Source organism: Haliaeetus albicilla, chromosome 11 (assembly GCF_947461875.1).
Source record: "Haliaeetus albicilla chromosome 11, bHalAlb1.1, whole genome shotgun sequence".
Taxonomy (NCBI): Eukaryota; Metazoa; Chordata; class Aves; order Accipitriformes; family Accipitridae; genus Haliaeetus; species Haliaeetus albicilla.
This window is the reverse complement of record NC_091493.1, coordinates 42,297,782-42,315,750: the sequence shown is the minus strand read 5'-3', so window position 1 is coordinate 42,315,750 and position 17,969 is coordinate 42,297,782. Positions and strand designations below refer to the sequence as shown.

The following is a 17,969-nucleotide window of genomic DNA, read 5'->3' as shown; positions in this document are numbered from 1 at the left end:
GCGCTGGCGGCGACGGCGGCCGGGCTCCGCGCCCAGGTGCGGCGGCTGCGTGGCTCCGTGCGCGACCATGCCGGCTCCGGCTGCCCGCTGCCCCCCGGCGCTGCCCTCGGCTTCTAGCCGTCCCCCCGCCCCGCTCGGGGAACGGACCGGCCCCGCCGTGGCCGCTGCCCGGTGGAGATCCCCCCGCCCCCGGACACCCCGATGGGGACCCCACGGACCTGGATGGACCCGGAGGGACGGGGAGCCCCGGCGCGGACGCGGAGGTACGGGGCGCCCCGGCGGGATGCTGCGTGGGACTGTGCCGGGATGAGGACCACGGCTTCGGCAGGGGAGTGGGGGGTCCTGGTGGGGGCCCCCGTGGACACGGACCCCCGTCGGCTCCGGCTGCTGCTCGATGAAGGCCACTGCTTCTTGGGGGGGCACCCAGAGGGGACCACCCCCCCAGCATGGACCTGGAGGAGCTGGGGACCCCCGATGGAGAACCCCAAAAGGACCTGTGAGGATGGGGGACCCCTGGACTGGGCTCCCCCCAGCATGGACCAGCCTGAAGGGACCTGCAGGAGCGGGCACCCCTAGTTAGGCCCCCGTGGTGGGGTTGGGGGACCCCCAGGGCCCGCAGGAACGGGACCTGTGGGACGGACCGGGTACCCCCAAACCCGGTGTCTGGGGGTGCCCCCCAGCTGGGCCTGGGGACCCCTCCGGGCCTGGGGGGGACCTGCAGGGTCGGGCCCCCCAAACTGGGGATTCACCGGGGGGGGGATATCCCCGGGATGGACTCATTTTGTGGGGGGCTGAGCCCCTGTTGTGTGCACCCCAAACGGGGGGTGTATTGGGGGGGACCCCCCCCCGTAACGTTTACAGGCCCCGCCGGTGCCCCCACGTCCGAGGGGAGTCGGGGTCGTTTTGTTGTTGCTGGTTTTTTTTTGTACGTTTGTATTTAATTAATAATAATTGTAATAATGGGTCTAATTGTGCTGTGTTCTGGGGGGGGCGGGGGGTGTGTCCGTGTCCCCTCGCAGGCGTGTCCCGCCTCGCCCCGTGGGACCCCCCCCCCCGCGGCCCCCAGAGCCGGCGGGCACCGACGTCAGCGGAAGAGGGCGGTGCAGGGGCTTTCCCCGCTGACGCAGCCATGCCCATATATGGGCAGGCGGGGGCCGTTCCGAGAACCCCCACCCGCGCTGCCCGGCACCGCCCGCCCCGGGGCGGCACTTCCCGGCCGGGACTCCCCCCCAGCCCCGCGGGACGCAGACGTCCGGGATCCCGCCGTGACCCCCGGGGGGGCTGGTCTATAGGGGTGCCCTCTGTAACCCCCATCTCCCAGGGGGCTGTGCGCGGGCCCCTCCCCTCCCAAACCCCGCCCCCCCGCCCCGCGATGGCGATGGCGCGGCTGGAGCGGGACCCGGCGGGCGCGGGGCGGTTCGGTTCGGCCGTGCCCCCCCTCTGCCGCCACAGGCCCTGCGCCCTCGGCGTGGACGAGGCGGGGCGGGGGCCGGTGCTGGGTGAGGTCGGGGTCGCGGGAGGGGGGTGGTGGTCGGGGGACGGCTGCACGTGGCGCGTCTGCAGTTTGCACTGGGATGGGGGGGGGGGTGTCCTTCCGCCCCGGTCTCACCCCCCCGCGCCCCCTCCTCTAGGGCCTATGGTTTATGGGATCTGCTACTGCCCCGTGGAGAAGCTGGAGGAACTGGAGGCGCTGGGGGTGGCAGGTGGGAGCGTCTCGGGGGGGGGTGGGCACCGGGGGGGGGAGTTGGGGAGCCCCGGGGGGTCCGGGGGGGGGAGGTTTGGAGGTCCCAAGGGTGGGTTTGGGGCACGGGGGATGTTGGGGGGTCCTCAGATGGGTGGCGGTTCCTGGTGAGAGTTGGGGAGTCCGGGAGGGTCCCTCACCCTGCCCCCGCCCCCAGACTCGAAGACGCTGTCGGAGGGGGAGCGGGAGCGACGCTTTGGGCTGCTAGAGGCGGCGAGCGACGTCCTGGGGTGGGCACTGCATGTGCTACCCCCCGACCACATCTCTGCCTGCATGCAGCAGCGGTGAGACACCCCCCCCCCCACACCCCAGGGCCCCCCAAACCCCACCGGGGCCCCCCCAACCACATCTCTGCATGCAGCAGCGGTGAGACACCCCCCCCCGACACCCCCAGGGCCCCCCAAACCCTGCCTGGGCACCCCTAACCACATCTCTGCCTGCATGCAGCAGTAGTAAGACCCCCCCAACCCCTCCGCAGGGTCCCCTAGGCCCCTCTGGGACCCTCCTTGGTCCCCCCAGCACCCTTTGGGTGCCCCTGACTCCCTAAACCTGGTTCCTGCAGTCTCCATCTCCTGCCCCACCCCCAGTTCAGGGTGCTGGGGGGATTGCTCCCCATTTGGAGTGCTGGGAGGTGACACCCCCCCCGACCCCCCCAGAGCCAAGTACAACCTGAACGAGCTGTCGCACGATACAGCTGTGGGCCTCATCCAGTTCGCGCTAGACTCTGGGGTGCAGGTGGCTGAGGTGGGTTTGGGGGGACTGGAGGGTGTGGGGGGTGCCCAGGTGCAGGCAGGGGGAACTGGGGGGGCCCTGGGCTGAGGGTGAACCCCACCCTTCTCCTCCCTCTGTGCCTTGGTTTCCCTCACTGGGCTGAGGATTTGGGGGGAGAGTTGGGGCTCTGGAGGGGGCTCTGCGTTGCTTTGGGGTGAATTTGGGGTGTTTTGGGGGCATGCGGGGGGAGTCTGGGATTGTTTGGGGTGATTTAGGGTGGATTTTGGGGTGCCAGGTGGCTTCAGGTTGATTTGGGACTGCTTTGGGGGTGCTTTTGAGGAGGGGGGGTCAGGGTGCAGCAGAGGGTTTGGCGGGGTTGAGGAGCTTTTGCAGGGGTTTTGGGGTGCTGGGGGAATGGCAAGATGGATCAAGGAACCAGGGGTGATTTTTGGGGAGCTGGGGGTGATTTTGGGGGACTGGGGCTCCCCCAGGTGTTTGTGGACACAGTGGGGCCAGCAGAGAAGTATGAGGCAAAGCTGCGGCAGCGCTTCCCGGGGCTGGAGGTGACCGTGCGCCCCAAAGCTGACGGGCTCTTCCCCGTCGTCAGCGCTGCCAGCATCTGCGCCAAGGTGGGCACCAAACACCCCCCCCCCCCCCCCCCCCCCGAAAACATACCCACCCTCCAGGGGCCATCCCCCCCAGCACCCCACATCTACTCCCTCACTCTGCCCCAGACCCACCTGCACCCTGGGGCAGTGAGTATCATGGGGGGGCCCAGGACCCCCATAATCTCTCTGGAGCCCCCCAAATCCCTCTGTCCCCACTCCCCCAGGTCGCCCGTGACCGGGCCGTGAAGCAGTGGAAGTTTGTGGAGGACCTGGAGAACATTGACCGGGACTATGGCTCAGGGTACCCCAATGGTAGGAGTGGCTGGGGGGTGGGGGGGTGGGCACAGGGGGGGTCTGGCCCCCGGGGGACCCTGATGTCCAGGCACCCCTCATGGCTCCCCCCCCCCAGACCCCAAGACGAAGGAGTGGCTGCGGCGGCACCTCGAGCCTGTCTTTGGGTTCCCCCAGTTTGTGCGCTTCAGCTGGGGGACAGCGCAGGAGCTGCTGCAGCGCGGGGGGGTCCCCATCAAGTGGTACGGGGGAGGGGGTCTGGGCGGAGGGGGGGAACCCTACAGGGTCTGCTGCGGCTTAGGGGGATCCCAGTGTGATGCTGGGGGGGGGTTTGTGGTGAAGGGGCTATGGGACGAAAAGGGGAAGGTCCCTGTGTAATTGGGGGGGGCACAAGGGGGCTCCATCTGTGCTATGGGGGGCTGGGGGGACACACCAGACCTGTGCAATGGGGGGGACACAGGAGGTCGTGTCTCTGGAATGGGGGGGATGAGGTTGGGGGGAGTGTTCCCATGCAATGGGGGGGCACCAGGGGCCCAGGCACTGGTAAGGGGCACAGGGATCTTTGCCTTGCAGTTGGGGGGGGGGGGGGGGCGGGCAGGACCCCCCCCACGGACTCCGGGGTCCCCTCTGCCTCCCCTGGGGTCACTGATGTCCACCCCCCAGGGCTGATGAGGACCCCAAGCAGGACTCTACGGCCCCCCCCTCGGTGCTCTCCTACTTCGCCCGGACCCCGACCCGGCGACCCCCCCACCGCTTCTTCCATGAGCGCAGCCTGCGGCCACTGGCTGAGCTGTGACCCCCCCCCCGAAATGGGGGCCCCCAACCCCCACCCCCCAATAAAGCGAGTGGTTGTTTTTTTACAAAGAATGGCAAAAAAACCCCAAATCCACTTCTTTTTTGCGGGGGGGGGGGGCTGGGGTAGCAGCAAACCCATTTATTCCCCCTGTGAAGTTGGGGGAGTCACAGGGAAGGGGGAGCAGGGGGTGTCTGTACCTTTTGTGGGGTCTATGGTGTTGCAGGGTGGGAGTGCACAGACCCCAATATGCTGGAGTTTTGGGGGGGGCGTTTGGGACTCCCTGGATTTGAGGAGGGGTTGTGGCCCCCCCCATGATCATGTTGTTGTGTTGTCATGTTGTCGTGTCATCGTCCCCCTGCCGTGGGGGGAAGGGAACCCAGGTGTCTGGCCCGTGTTCCCCCCCCCCCCTCCAACTTAATCGGTCGTGGCTGGGCGCCTGGAAATCGCCATGTCCTCAATCCCGGAGGATTAGGGGTCTAATCCGGGGGGGGTACCGGGGGGTCACGGGGGAGGGGCCTGAGCAGCCCCGCCCACACCCCCTCTTTTGGCTTTTGGGCGCGTTTTTAGGGGGGTTACGGTGCTGTAATGTCACTAATGAGGCGGGGGAGCGGGGTCGTGGCGGGGGGGGTATTGCCCGAATATTACACGGGACAGACACCCGGGGGGGTGGGGCCCGGAGCGCCCCTCCCCCCCCCCGAGGGGACCCCGGCGTCCGGCCTGGAGAGCGCGGCCGGTTCAGCACCGCGGACAGCGCCGGAGGGGGGGCGGCGAGCCGGGGGCCTCCTGGCAGCGCAGGGGTTAAAACCCCCCCTCCCCCGGGGTGGGGCCGTTCCCCCCCCCCGGACGGCCGGGTCCCCCGTGGGGGCGGGGCTGGGCGGGGCCGGGGGGCGGGGCGCTCCCGGGGGTCCCGCGCGGCGGAGGATGGTGGCGGGCGGCTGAGGGGGGGGGCTGCGGGCACCAGGGGCGCGGGGGGGGGGCCGGGACCCCCCCGCACCGGCAGCGGCGGCGCCATGGACGACTCGGGCGTCATCCGCCGGCGGCGGCTGCAGGTACCGGGGGAGGGGGGGTCGGTGCCGGGAGGGGTCGGTACCGGGAAGGTGGAGGCCTGGTCCGGGGGGGGGATGTACCGGGCAGGGCGGATACGAGGAGGGGGGGGAATGCAGCCCCCGTACCGGGAAGTTCGCTTCGGGCGGCATCAGCACGGGGGGCGGGGGGGTGATGCGGACCCGGTACCGGGGGGGCTGCAGGGCTGGGGGGGTCCGGGGCTGCCAGATCTGGGAGGGGGCTTCAGACATAAGGGGGCCCTGGGGGGGGAATGGAACCGGAGCCTGGGCCCCAAAGCAACGGGGCAGGGCCCGGGGTGTCCCCCCCCTCCAAGCGCTGCTGTGGGGGGTGGGGGTCTGTCCGGAGGGATCGGGGGGCTCCGGGTGGTGTCCGGACCGCCCCCCACCCTCTGCTGCGTTTTGCAGAAGGATCTGCCGCTGCCGCGAAAGAGCAGCAGGTGAGACTCCCCCCCCCATTGCGCCCTCATCGCCCCCCCATTGCGCCCCCATTGCACCCACTGCCCCGGCCCCGCCCCCGGCCCCGCCCCGCTGCAGCCGCCGCCGCCGCGTCCGTGTCCCCCCCCCGCCCTGCCGAGGCGCCGCCGCCCCGGAGTCCCCGGCCCCCCCCGGGTTCTTGGACCCCCCGATGCCGATCCTGGTGGGCAGCAGCATGTTCCGCCGCACCAAGAGGTACCCGGGGCCTCGGCCTTCCTCCCCCCATCCCACCCTCATTCTCATACTCCATCCTTCATCCTCAGCCTTCATCCCTCTCCATCCCCATCCTCATTCCCCCTCCATCCTCATTCAGCCTTCATCCCTTCTCCACCCTCATCCCCATCCTCGTCCTCATCCCTCCTTCATCCTCATCCTTCATCCTCGTCCTCTTTCATCCTCATCCTCACCCTTCATCTCTTCTCCTCCATCCTCCTGTCTCCTTCATCCGCATCCTCTAGCCCTCAACCCTCCTTCCTCATCCTCCATCCCCAGCCCCCCCAGCCTCATGAGCCCTCCCATGGCCACTGCCCCCCCCCGACCCCCCATTCCTGCACCCCCTGGTGGGGGAGGGGCTATGGGTGGCCCCCCGGGTGCCTTTGGGTGTCATGAGCACATTCGGGTGTGAAGACACACATGGGGGGGGGACCGTCTGTGAGGGGGGGTCCTGGCCTCCCCCCGACGGCCCCCCCACTCTCCCCAGCTGCCGCACAAGCAACCGGAAGAGCCTGATCCTGACCAGCACCTCCCCCACCCTCCCGCGGCCCCACTCGCCGCTGCCTGGACACATCGGTGAGACCCCCAGAACCCCACTGTCCCCCAATCCCCTCCCAAGGCCTTGGAAGCCCCCAGGTCCCCCCAGAAACCCCCAAAGGAGCCCATAAAGATCCAGGGATCGATAGGCCCTGCCCAAGGACCCCCCCAAAACGCTGGGACCCCCCCAAGGGACCCATTGCCCCCCCCCAGCCCCAATAACCCCACTGGCCTCCCTGGTACCTATAGGGACCCCCAAAGCAGGGAGGGCCCCCCCCAGCCCCTGGGGTCCCTCCTGGCCTCCCCTTTTCCCCTGGGGTGGGTTGCATCCGTTTGGCCCTGCCCCCCTCTGGTGTGGGCGGGGCCTGGCAGGGCAGGGGTGTCAGGGTGGAGCAGTGGTGATGTCACCTCCTTGTTCCCCCTGCCCTGCTCCCCTCCCCCCCCTCAGGCAGCAGCCCCCTGGACAGTCCCCGCAACTTCTCGCCCAGCAACCCGGCCCACTTCTCCTTCGCCTCCTCTCGCCGGTAAGGGGACTCGTGTGTCCGGGGGAGGGACCCAGGCACTGGGGGGGACGACGACCTGGGCATCTGGGAGGGGGACCTGGGCATCTGGAGGGGGGATCCAGGTGTCTGGGGGGGACCCAGGCATCCAGGTGCTGATGGGGGGGAGGTACCCAGGTGCCTGAGTCCCATCCCAGCTCAGGGGCGTTGATGGGGGTCTCCCGGACACCTGGATCCGCTGACACCCCCCCCCCCCCCAGTGCCGATGGTCGCCGATGGTCACTGGCCTCGCTGCCCTCCTCTGGCTATGGCACCAACACCCCCAGCTCCACTGTCTCGGTGAGTCGGGGGCCCCAGAGCCCCCCACATCCAGAGGACCCACTGGGGCATCCTCCCCATGGCAGGGGGGGTGGCTGATGGGAAGGTCACTGGGGGTCTGGGGTGGGGGGGTTGGCCAGGGGTCTGTGGGTGGGTTCTAGCACAGGTCTGGCTGTGGGGTTAGGTGTGGGTCCCACTAGTGGGAGCCTGGGGAGGGGTCGATGGGTGGCCAGGGGTCCCTGTGGCGTGCAGTGGGGCATCATGGAAGGTCCATGGGGTGCAGTCGGGGGAACATGGTGGCGCCAGCGGGTCCCCGTGGGTGGCCATAGGTCCTCGTGAGGTGCCATGGGAGGGTCCATAGGGGGGTCTATGAGGGTCCCTGGGGCGTGGTGGGGGTCCGCGGGGTCGGAGGGGTGATGCGGGCGCGCAGTCGTCGTGCTCGTCGCAGGAGCGCCTGCACCAGCTGCCAGCGCAGCCGACGCCGGAGGAGCTGCGCTTCCTCTCCCGCCACTTCGGCAGCTCTGAGAGCCTGGCTGAGGAGGATGGAGGGGCCCGGGGGGGGCCGGCCCCACGTCCCCGCTCCCGCAGCCTCAGGTGGGGCTGGGGCACTGGGGGGGTTGGGGACCCCAAGAGGCTGGGGGGGACTCCATGGCGGAATCAGGGCACCAGGAGGCTAGGGGTCACCATGGGGTTGGGGGAGGGGAACCAGGGCTTTGGGGAGACCATGTGGGGCACCATGGGGCTTGGGGACACCATGGGGGAATCAGGGCACCATGGGGTGGGGGACAGCAGGGTGATGGGGACACCATGGCCATGGGACATCAGGGAGGTGGAATGGGGACACTGTGGTTCCCCATGGGGATGCCATGGAGGGATGCTGGGGGTCCTGCAGGTACTAGCGGTAGGGATGCTGGGGAGGGGAGGGGGGGATGCTGTGGGTCCCATGGGTGCCAATGGTGCCCCCCCAGCCCTGGACGCTCGCCTTCGTCCCACGACAACGAGATCGTGATGATGAACCATGTCTACAAGGAGCGGTTCCCCAAGGTGGGGCTGGGGGAATGTGGGGGGCTGGTGGAGCTATGTGGGACTGGGGGAGGACATGGGGTCTTGGGGGGTTCTGGTGGGGGGGCTAAGGGTGTTGGGGAGTTACGGAACAGCTCTGGGAGGGTCTCAGGCAGCTAATGGGCACTGAGGGAGGATATAGGGTCTTGGGGGGTCCTGGCAGGGTTATGGAGGTCTTGGGGTGTTATGAGGTATCTAGGGGGGGATCATGGGGGCTCTGAGGTTCCTGGAGGGGAGGTGTAACAGCTCTGGGGGGTCTGGAGGAGGTTATGGGGTCTTGGGGGGCCCCAGGGGGCTGTGGGGGTGTCGGGAGCTGTGGGCAACACGTCCACCTGGGTCCCGCAGGCGACGGCACAGATGGAGGAGCGGCTGGAGGAGTTTGTGCGGGGCTGCGGCCCCGGGGGGACACCGCTGGCCGATGGCGCCCTCAGCTTCATCCAGCACCAGCTGGTCGAGCTGGCGCGTGACTGCCTGGCCAAGGCCCGGCACGGCCTCATCACTGCCGGCTACTTCTACGAGCTGCAGGAGAACATGGAGCGGCTGCTGCAGGACGTGAGCCACAGCACCCAGTAGGGCCCAACAGGACCCATTGGCACCCAACGGGGCTCAGTGACACCCAGTGGGGCCCCAAGGGACCCATCAGGGCCCAATGGTGCCCAGCAGCACCCAACAGAGCCCAACATGGACCCAACAGGGCCCAGTGCAGACCCATTGGCACCCAACGGGGCCCAAAGAGGCTCAGTGACACCCAGTGGGGCCCCAAGGGACCCATCAGGGCCCAATGGTGCCCAGCAGCACCCAACAGAGCCCAACATGGACCCAACAGGGCCCAGTGCAGACCCATTGGCACCCAACGGGGCCCAAAGAGGCTCAGTGACACCCAACAGTGCCCCAGGGGACCCAACAGCACCCAGGTGGTCCCACTGGAGCCCAATGGCACCCTCAGCACCTAATGGGGATGCACCAGGGCCATACAGGGCCCAATGGGAACCTTCAGCACCCAAGGGCACTCAATGGGACCCAACAGGATTCCCCAAGGACCTGGTGGGACCCTGCTGGACCTAATGAGACCCAAGGGGATGCCCTGGGGCCCATGGGACCCCCCAGGACCCAACAGGACCCTATGTGACTCCCCAGCATACCCCGACCCCCACGTCCCCTGGGATCCCCTGACCCCTTTGCGTTTCCCCCCCCAGGCCTACGAGCGCTCGGAGTCAGAGGAGGTGGCCTTCATCACCCAGCTGGTGAAGAAACTCCTCATCATCATCTCCCGCCCTGCCCGGCTGCTCGAGTGCCTGGTGAGTCCCATGGACCCCCCCCATCCCCAGGGGACCCAGGCATTCGGGCCCTGTGACAGCCCCCCCAGCATCCCCCCCCCATCCCATTTTGCACCATCCCATTTTGCACCATCCCAACTGTCCAATCAGACGAAGCCCTTCTGGTCACCCTGACAACGCCCTGACCAATCCCTGCGCACGGCCAATGGGGAGGCAGGACTGCTGTTGCCATGGTGACGGTCGTGTTGCCGGGACAGCGTCATGGCAACGGCGCATCCCGGGGACCGCGGAGACAAAGGCGGGAGGGGCCGGGCGGGCCAGATGCGTGTGCACTCACCTGTGACTGTCGGTGCACGCCGGCACACACGTGCTCATCCGTGTGGTCTGGCGAGCGTGTGTGTGTGTGTCGGTGCAGGCACAGCGACAGACATGTACACATGCGTTTGGGCTCAAACGTGCACACGTGTCCTGATGCACACGCGTGTCCTGGTGTGTGCACACACATGAGCTCACACACGCTCTCACACGCGTACAGACCCATGTGCACCAGCACATGCCCCCAGTGTCTGCTGGTGCACCACACTGTGCTGGTGCACGTCCCTGTGTGCACGTGTGTGATGATGCGTGTCCCCCCATGCACACACGTGCTGGGGCGTGTTGGTGCAGGAGTTTGACCCGGCCGAGTTCTACCAGCTGTTGGCAGCGGCGGAGGGCCAGGCCCGCGAGGGGCTGCTGAAGGCCGACATCCCTCGCTACATCATCGGGCAGCTGGGGCTGGCACGGGACCCCTTCCCCGGTACACGTGTGTGCGAGTGGCCACGGGGCAGGCACGGGGTTTGCACACGCCTGTGGGGGCATGCGCACACATGTGGGAGCATGCAAGGGGCATGCACGTGTGTGGGAGCATGCACGGGGGGCGTGTGCTGGAGGGCTGCGCACATGGGGTGTTGTACACTAGGGGTGCACATGTGTGACACCCCATGTCCCCGCACACGTGTTACACCCCGTGTCCCTGCAGACGTGGTGCATCTGGAGGAGCCCGACAGCGGCGGGAGCAACACGCCGGAGCCGGAGGAGGGGGCTGAGGTGGGCGCCGGGGCAGGGTCCCTGTGTGTCCCTCCCTGTGTCCCCCTGTGTCCCCGTGTCACCCCACGTCCCCCCAGGGCCGCAGTGCTGTCCCCAGGGCAAAGAAGCCGCCTGGTGAAGGCGACTTTGAGACCATCAAACTCATCAGCAACGGCGCCTACGGGTGAGCGGCCCCGGATGCCGGGGTCCCTGGGGGGGGGTCCCAGGCACCGGGGTCCCTGTCGCGGCATGACGCGCGGCTGTGCCGGCAGGGCGGTGTACCTGGTGCGGCACACGGCCACGCGCCAGCGCTTCGCCATGAAGAAGATCAACAAGCAGAACCTGCTGCTGCGCAACCAGGTGGAGCAGGCGTTTGTGGAGCGCGACATCCTCACCTTCGCCGAGAACCCCTTCGTCGTCAGCATGTTCTGCTCCTTCCAGACCCGCCGCCACCTCTGCATGGTCATGGAGTACGTCGAAGGTGGGCACAGGGCCAACAGGTGTCGTGGTATGGGGCTAGGCATCGTGATACAGGGCTGGGTGTCGTGATACTGGGCTGGGTGTTATGGTATGGGTCTGGGCATCATGATACAGGTCTGGGTGCTGCAGTACAGGGCTGGGCATCGTGATAGAGAGCTGGGCGTTGTGATATGGGGCTGGGCATCATGATGTGGTGCTGGGTGGTACGATGAGGGGCTGGGCATTGCAATACAGGGTTGTGTGTCATGATATGGGGCCAGGCATCACAATATGGAGCTGGGCCTTGTGGTACAGGGCTGGGCAGTGCAGTGTGGGGTGGTTTGTGTCATGACAGAGTGGTTTATGTCACGATGGGGTGGTTTTACGTCCCGACACAGTGTTTTACGTCTGGGTGGGTGCTCTGTGTCCTGCTCGGATGTGCTGGATGGTGGTGGGTGATGCTGTGATGCATACTGCTGTGTCCCCCCATGTCCCCCCATCCCAGGCGGGGACTGTGCGACACTGCTGAAGCACATCGGGGCGCTGCCGCTGGAGCTGGCCCGGCTCTACTTTGCCGAGACTGTCCTGGCCCTCGAGTACCTGCACAACTATGGCATCGTCCACCGGGACCTCAAGCCTGACAAGTATGCCTGGAGACTGGGGTCCCCCAAGGCCAGGGCGGGGGAATGACACCAGTCTGGGGGAGGGCCGGGGGGATGCCGGCCACCTGGGTCCCTGCCGGACGCCTGGGTCCCTGCAGCCTGCTGATCACCTCACTGGGCCACGTGAAGCTGACAGACTTTGGGCTCTCCAAGATGGGGCTGATGAGCCTCACCACCAACCTCTACGAGGGCCACATGGAGAAGGATGCCCGCGAGTTCCGTGACAAGCAGGTGGGTGGGGCCAGGTGGGGGCATTGGGGTGGGGGCATTGGGGTGTGGTGGGGCGTGGCCGACCCTGACCCCGCCCACAGGTGTGCGGCACCCCCGAGTACATCGCGCCTGAGGTGATCCTGCGGCAGGGCTATGGGAAGCCGGTGGACTGGTGGGCAATGGGCATCGTCCTCTACGAGTTCCTGGTGGGCTGTGTCCCCTTCTTCGGGGACACCCCCGAGGAGCTCTTCGGGCAGGTCATCTCCGGTATGGGGACAGATGCATGGCGGGGGAGGGACGGGACATGAGGGGACAGGGCAGGTCATCTCGGGGACGGGGATGGGGCGGGACACGGGGACATGGGGCAGGTCATCTTGGGTACAGGGGGGACACGGGGATGGGGCAGGTCATCTCTAGTACAGGGATGGGGACATGGGAGGGACACAGAGCAGTTCATCTCTGGTACGGGGACATGGGGGGACACAGGGACATGGGGATGGAGTAGGTCATCTCGGGTATGTGAGGATGGGGGCATGGGGACAGGGCAGGTCATCCCTGATTCAGGGATGGGTAGGGGGAAATGGGACATCATGCGGCTGGCAGCCATGACCCTGTGCTCTCATGTCCCCCTCTGTCCCCACCACATGTCAGACGAGATCCTGTGGCCGGAGGGGGACGAGGCGCTGCCCCCTGACGCCCAGCACCTCATCTCCTGCCTCCTGCAGCCCGACCCCCTGCGCCGCCTCGGGGCTGGTGAGACCCCCCACCCCCACCCCCGCCCTCCCCCCTGGGCTGCTATCCCTGCTGACCCCATCCCCATCCCCGCAGGGGGGGCACAGGAGGTGAAGGCTCATGGCTTCTTTGCGGCACTCGACTGGACGGGGCTGCTGCGGCAGAAAGCTGAGTTTGTGCCGCATCTGGAGTCTGAGGAGGACACCAGCTACTTTGACAGTGAGGGACCCCCGGGGCACCCCGGGAACAACTCGGGACCCCTCCAGGACCCCCCAACCCTGGGACCACCCCACATTCCCTCCCAGGGGACACCCCCTTGGCACCCCACGCACCCCCCAGGACTTCCAGGCAGGGACAACCCCTCAGGGGACCTTCTAGCCCCCCCACACTCATGGGTCCCTGGGAGGGCCCCCTCTATGGTTCCTCACCCCTGGGCCCCCCTGGGGTCACCCTATGGGCCCCCCACCCCGTGTTCCCCCCTCACCCCTGCCTCCTGCAGCACGCTCGGACCGGTACCCCCACGTCACCTCCTATGAGGATGAGGACACGACGGAGGACGAACCTGTGGAGATCCGGCAGTTCTCATCCTGCTCCCCCCGCTTCAGCAAGGTGGGGGGGACAGGGTGATACAGAGGGGTGGGGACATGCAGTGATGGGCTGGGATAGGGGGATGTGGGGACGTGGGGATGTACAGGACCTCGCGTGGCCCCGTGCAGCGCAGGTTCCTCACGCGCAGCCCCGTGCAAATCCTCGTGCAACCCCCGTGCCAAGCCTGGTATGAGCGGGTGTGAGGTGGTGCTGGTGCGCAGGTGTACAGCAGCCTGGAGCAGCTCTCACAGCAGCAGGAGCCGAAGGCAGCCAAGGGGCGTCCACGGGACGAGGGGAGACGCGATGGCTTCGCCCGTGACCGCGGCTGGCGCACGGCTTCACCCGAGCTGTGAGTGCCCATGCTGGGGTCCCTGGGTGGGGGTCACGGCTGGGTCCCCAAGGTGGGGGGGCAACACCTGGATCCCCTGGGGTCTGCCCAAATGCCTGCTTCCCCCAGAGGGGAGGGTGTGGGGGGGTGTAGTTGTCAGAACCCCCCCAAACGCCTGGGTCGCCACAGGAAGCGCCCATCGGCAGCTGAAGGGCCCCCCCCCGAGGGTGAGGGCAGCCCCCCCCCGGGTGCCCGTCGCCGCTTCTCGGCACTGCTGGAGCCAGGGCGCCCTGGGGCCCCCCCCGAGGAGCGGCCGCCCCCCCGCAACGGGGGCACCCCCCGCGATGGACCCACAGATGGACCCAGCGAGGAGGCAGGTCAGTCCCAGACATCGGGCACCCTGGTGAGGGGTGAGGCGTCCTGGACGCTTGGGTCCCTGGTGGGGGGTCCCAGACACCTGGGTCCTCACCAGGCTGTCCCCCCAGGGGAGCGAACGCCACGGGCTGGGGACCTGCCCCCACCCCGGGCTGAGCTGGGGCTGCGGCGGCCACGGCACCCAGGGGTGGTCCCCGAGGCAGGGGGTGACAAGCGCAGCCCCCGTGGCCCCGGGAAGGTCACCAAGTCGGCGTCGGCCACTGCTCTCTCCGTCATCATCCCCAGCGGTGGGTGTCACCCCAGGGACCCCAGCCTGCCCCCCCGGGACCCCCCCATCCCCCCGCCCCCCCCCAACTTGGTGGGCAGCCTGGACACCTGGGTCCCCATGGGTGGTGTGGGTCCCTTGGGTGCCTGGGTCCTAAAGGGTGGGGGGGTGGCAGGGGTCCCCTGGACACCTGGGTCCCAAGGTGGGGGATCCCTGGTCCCCTGGGGGGTGGTGGGTGGGTGGAGGTGCCTGTGGATGCCTGGGTCCCCATGGGGGGGCGGGGGGATGGGGGCTTTCCCTGGGGACCTGGGTCTCTGTGGGTGGTGGGACCCCGGTCCCATGGGTGGGGGGCAGTGGGTGCCCCGGATGCCTGGGTCCGTGGGTGTGGTGCCAGTGGGGGGGCGCAGGGGAGGCGCCCGGCTCCTCGCCCCTGGGCAGCCCCATGTCCCCGCGGTCGCTGTCCTCGGACCCGTCCTCGCGGGACTCGTCCCCGGGGCGGGAGCTGGCCCCGGCGGTGGCTGCCCCCCGCTCCCCCATCGCCATCCCCCGCCCCGGCAAGAAGTTCGGCTTCACCCTGCGTGCCATCCGCGTCTACCTGGGGGACAGCGACATCTACAGCGTCCACCACGTTGTCTGGGTCAGCGGGATGGGGGGATGTTGGGGAACACGGGGACATGGAGGGATGTCGGAGGACATGAGCAGTGCCCACCACATCGTGTGGGTCAGCAAGGGACGGGGGGGGGACACAAGGGAGGATTGTGGGGTGGGGACATGGGGGGGACAGAGGGATGTGGGGACGGGGACACGTACAGAGCCCACCATGTTGTCAGGGGCGGTGGGGATGGAGGGATGTGGGGGGACAGGGAGGGTTTCTGCAGCATCTGCTGTGGTGTCTGGGTTGGGGAGCACAGGGGGACATGGCAGGGGGGGCTTGGGCATCATGGCCCCAGTGCATTGTGGGTAATGGTGCATTGTGGGTGCAGCACGTGGAGGAGGGGGGCCCAGCGCAGGAGGCAGGGCTCTGTGCCGGTGACCTCATCACCCACGTCAATGGGGAGCCTGTCCATGGGCTGGTGCACACGGAGGTCGTCGAGCTCATCCTCAAGGTCAGGGGTCATGAGGGGCCATGGGGTCACAGGGTAGAGGGTCATGGGGGTTGTGGGCATGTGGGGGTCACACGGTCAAAAGGTCACAGGAGTGAGAGGTTGTGGTGGGGTCATGGGTCACATCAGGGTCATAGGGTTGCTAGGAGGTCAGAGTGGGGTCATAGGGGAGGTCATGGGTCACGGCCAGGTTGTGGGTCCTGGTGGAGTCACAGCAGGCTCCTGGGTCACCGTGGGGAGGTGGGTGCTGGGAGGGGGGTGGGCCCCAGGTTCGGGCGTGGCGGGGTGTGGCAGGGCGTGGCAGTGACCCGCTGTGCGGCAGAGCGGGACGAAGGTGCTGGTGACGACGACGCCGCTGGAGAACACGTCCATCCGCCTGGGCCCCGCGCGGCGCCGCAGTGCCCGGGCCAAGATGGCGCGGAGGAACCGCAGGGGTGGCGCCGGGGGCGGCCACGAGAGGTGGGGACGGAGGGGGGTAACTGGGGGTAACGGGGGGGGGGGGGTCGGGGTCGGGGCCGGGTGTGTGGGTGGAGCAGGGGCGGGGCCGAGGGGACGGGGCCCGGCCGCCGCAGTGACGCTCCTCCCCGCCGGCAGGCGGCGCAGCGCGCTGTTCCGGCACCTGGCCCGACAGGCGTCGCTGCTGCACACGAGCCGCTCGCTGACGTCACTGAGCCGCTCGCTCTCCTCCTCCGACAGCCTGCCTGCCTCCCCCACCCACGCGCGCGCGCGGGACCCCGCCCTCCCGCCGCGCGCCGCCGAGACGGGTACGCGCCGCCATGGCAACGGGGCAGGGCGAGCGAGGGGGCGGGCCCACGGGAAGGGGGCGGGGCGGGGCTACGGGAGCCGCGAGGTACGGTGGAGGGTGAGACGGGGCTACGGTGGCCGTTAGGGGCCGGGGCAGGGCGGTGGGGGAAACGGGCGCTACGGTGAGCCGCGAAGGGACGGCGGCCGGGGCGGCCGGGCGGGCGCTCCGCGGCCCCGGGGCCTCCCCCGAGCCCGGTCGCGGCCGGAGGCCCCGGCCCCGCGGCCGGCTCTGACCCGCCGCCGGCGCAGGGGCCTCCCCGCCCAGCAGCTCGCCGGGCTCCAGCGCGCCGCCCTCGCCGGCGCCGGCCGGGCCCCACCTGCGACCCAGCTCGCTGCAGGGCCTCTCCCCGAAGCTGCAGCGGCAGTACCGGGCGGCGCGCTGCAAGTCGGCCGGCAGCATCCCGCTCTCGCCGTTGGCCCACACGCCCTCGCCGCCCGCCGCCTCGCCCCCCGCATTCCCCGCCAAGCTGCACCCCAAGGCCGCCGAGTCGCCCCGCCTGGCCCGCCGGGGCCCCCCCGAGAAGGCGGCGGCGGCCGCGCCCCGCAAGCACGGCCTGGAGGCTGCCCGCAAGGACTTCCCGGCCGAGCCGCCGCTGCAGAGCCTGGCTGAGTGGGACGGGGAGAGCCCGGCTGAGGGGCCGCCCCCCGCCCCCCCCGCCCGCCGCCTCGGCCGCCAGGAGCTGCCGCTCCTGCTGGGGGGCCCCCCCGGCGCCGAGGCCGCCCCCCCGGGGGGCGAGGAGCCCGAGCGGGCGGCGCGGGGCCCCCCCAAGGCGCTGAGCCCGGTACAGGAGCACGAGCAGGCCCGCCGGGGGGGCGCCCCGGGGGGGCCCCCCGTGCCCATCGTGGTGGTGGGGCCCGGCGCGGCCCCCGGGGACGGGGCGCTGGGGCCCCCCCAGAGCGCCGGCCCCCCCCCCGGCCGCTGAGCTTCCCCCCTGCCGCGGCTGTAAATAGGGAGGGACCCCCAGGCATGCGGGGCCCCCGCCTGCCTCGGCCAGGGAAGTGGCTTGCAGCCCCACCCACCCCGCCCCCCGGCACCTCCCCGCGTACGCGAAGGGTTAATACTGTGACACCCCCCCCCTCGCCCCCTCGATGTGATATCATCGGCCCGGCAGCCCTCCCCGCCCCCGCCCTGGGGTGTCTCTCTCCCCCCTCCCCCCGCCCACAGTCTCCTGTTTGCCCCTAATTCTTGTCCCACTGATGTCACAGTGGTGATGTCACAGATGGGGTGGGAGGGGCGAGGGCACAGCTCTGATGTCACTCGGGGAGGGGGAGCCGTGACATCACCATGGCATCAGCCACTGGGGAGTGAAAGTGATGCCACAACTGGTGCCGGTGGAGTGGTGATGTCACAGCTACTGTGTCAGTGGTGGTGGTGTGGATTTGACGATGTCACAGTTACGGTGTCCCTGATGGTGTAGGAGTGGTGATGTCACAATTATCATGTAACAGGGGTGCTGCTGTCACACCTCTGATGTAACTGAAGGTGTGGGAATGGTGATGTCACAGCTGTGGTGACAGTGGGGTGGGGGCAATGACTGGTGCCGAGCGGTGATGTCACCGCCGTGAGGTCACCGAGCGGGGCTGATGCATCCCAGGTACGCACTGATGTCACACTACAGCAACTGGCATCACTGCAAGGGCCGGCCAAGCAGGTGAATTCACCATCCCCCCGTGACATCATCACCCCCCCCATTCTCGCTATGCAAACGCCCCGCCCCCAGGACAGGGGGGGCCGGGGGGGCCCGGGGGACCAATAAAGCCTGTACAGCACCAACCCCACGACGTG

The 17,969-nt window shown here is 69.0% G+C and overlaps 2 protein-coding genes across 6 annotated transcripts; both read left to right on the top strand.

Annotated features, from left to right (window-relative positions):
* Positions 1-1,078: 1,078 nt before the first annotated feature.
* Positions 1,079-17,955, top strand: MAST1 (microtubule associated serine/threonine kinase 1). Of its 4 annotated transcripts, none has more exons than XM_069797354.1 (28): positions 1,079-1,083; positions 5,109-5,196; positions 5,617-5,648; positions 6,386-6,474; positions 6,884-6,959; positions 7,196-7,274; positions 7,684-7,847; positions 8,222-8,297; positions 8,661-8,867; positions 9,512-9,613; positions 10,259-10,388; positions 10,611-10,678; positions 10,756-10,841; positions 10,930-11,138; positions 11,622-11,760; positions 11,877-12,009; positions 12,090-12,255; positions 12,640-12,741; positions 12,817-12,939; positions 13,220-13,329; positions 13,530-13,657; positions 13,826-14,013; positions 14,122-14,298; positions 14,684-14,913; positions 15,260-15,382; positions 15,702-15,838; positions 15,974-16,143; positions 16,433-17,955. In XM_069797354.1, exons 2-28 carry the CDS (start codon positions 5,158-5,160, stop codon positions 17,104-17,106), a joined length of 3,957 nt encoding a protein of 1,318 aa, XP_069653455.1. In that variant the 5' UTR covers positions 1,079-1,083; positions 5,109-5,157; the 3' UTR covers positions 17,107-17,955. The 4 variants fall into 4 exon arrangements, with proteins under 4 accessions (XP_069653455.1, XP_069653458.1, XP_069653456.1 ...); XM_069797357.1 differs by lacking the exon at positions 1,079-1,083 and having other exon boundaries at positions 5,038-5,196; positions 10,930-11,017; positions 11,099-11,138; XM_069797355.1 differs by lacking the exon at positions 1,079-1,083 and having other exon boundaries at positions 5,038-5,196; positions 7,702-7,847.
* On the top strand, positions 1,227-4,223 carry RNASEH2A (ribonuclease H2 subunit A). 2 transcript variants are annotated; one of them, XM_069797377.1, is made up of 8 exons: positions 1,227-1,499; positions 1,632-1,703; positions 1,899-2,025; positions 2,398-2,485; positions 2,944-3,081; positions 3,285-3,372; positions 3,470-3,593; positions 4,015-4,223. In XM_069797377.1, exons 1-8 carry the CDS (start codon positions 1,373-1,375, stop codon positions 4,145-4,147), a joined length of 897 nt encoding a protein of 298 aa, XP_069653478.1. In that variant the 5' UTR covers positions 1,227-1,372; the 3' UTR covers positions 4,148-4,223. The 2 variants fall into 2 exon arrangements, with proteins under 2 accessions (XP_069653478.1, XP_069653479.1); XM_069797378.1 differs by lacking the exon at positions 1,632-1,703.
* Positions 17,956-17,969: the final 14 nt, after the last annotated feature.

Bases quoted from the DNA above. Each gene is read 5' to 3' on its own strand.
- MAST1 (XM_069797354.1), top strand. From the start codon at position 5,158: ATGGACGACTCGGGCGTCATCCGCCGGCGGCGGCTGCAG. The intron at 10,842-10,929 runs GTGAGCGGCCCC...CTGTGCCGGCAG, and splicing joins ATCAGCAACGGCGCCTACGG to GGCGGTGTACCTGGTGCGGC. The intron at 12,010-12,089 runs GTGGGTGGGGCC...CCCCGCCCACAG, and splicing joins GCGAGTTCCGTGACAAGCAG to GTGTGCGGCACCCCCGAGTA.
- RNASEH2A (XM_069797377.1), top strand. From the start codon at position 1,373: ATGGCGATGGCGCGGCTGGAGCGGGACCCGGCGGGCGCGGGGCGGTTC. The intron at 1,500-1,631 runs GTGAGGTCGGGG...CCCCTCCTCTAG, and splicing joins GGGGCGGGGGCCGGTGCTGG to GGCCTATGGTTTATGGGATC. The intron at 3,373-3,469 runs GTAGGAGTGGCT...CCCCCCCCCCAG, and splicing joins TGGCTCAGGGTACCCCAATG to ACCCCAAGACGAAGGAGTGG.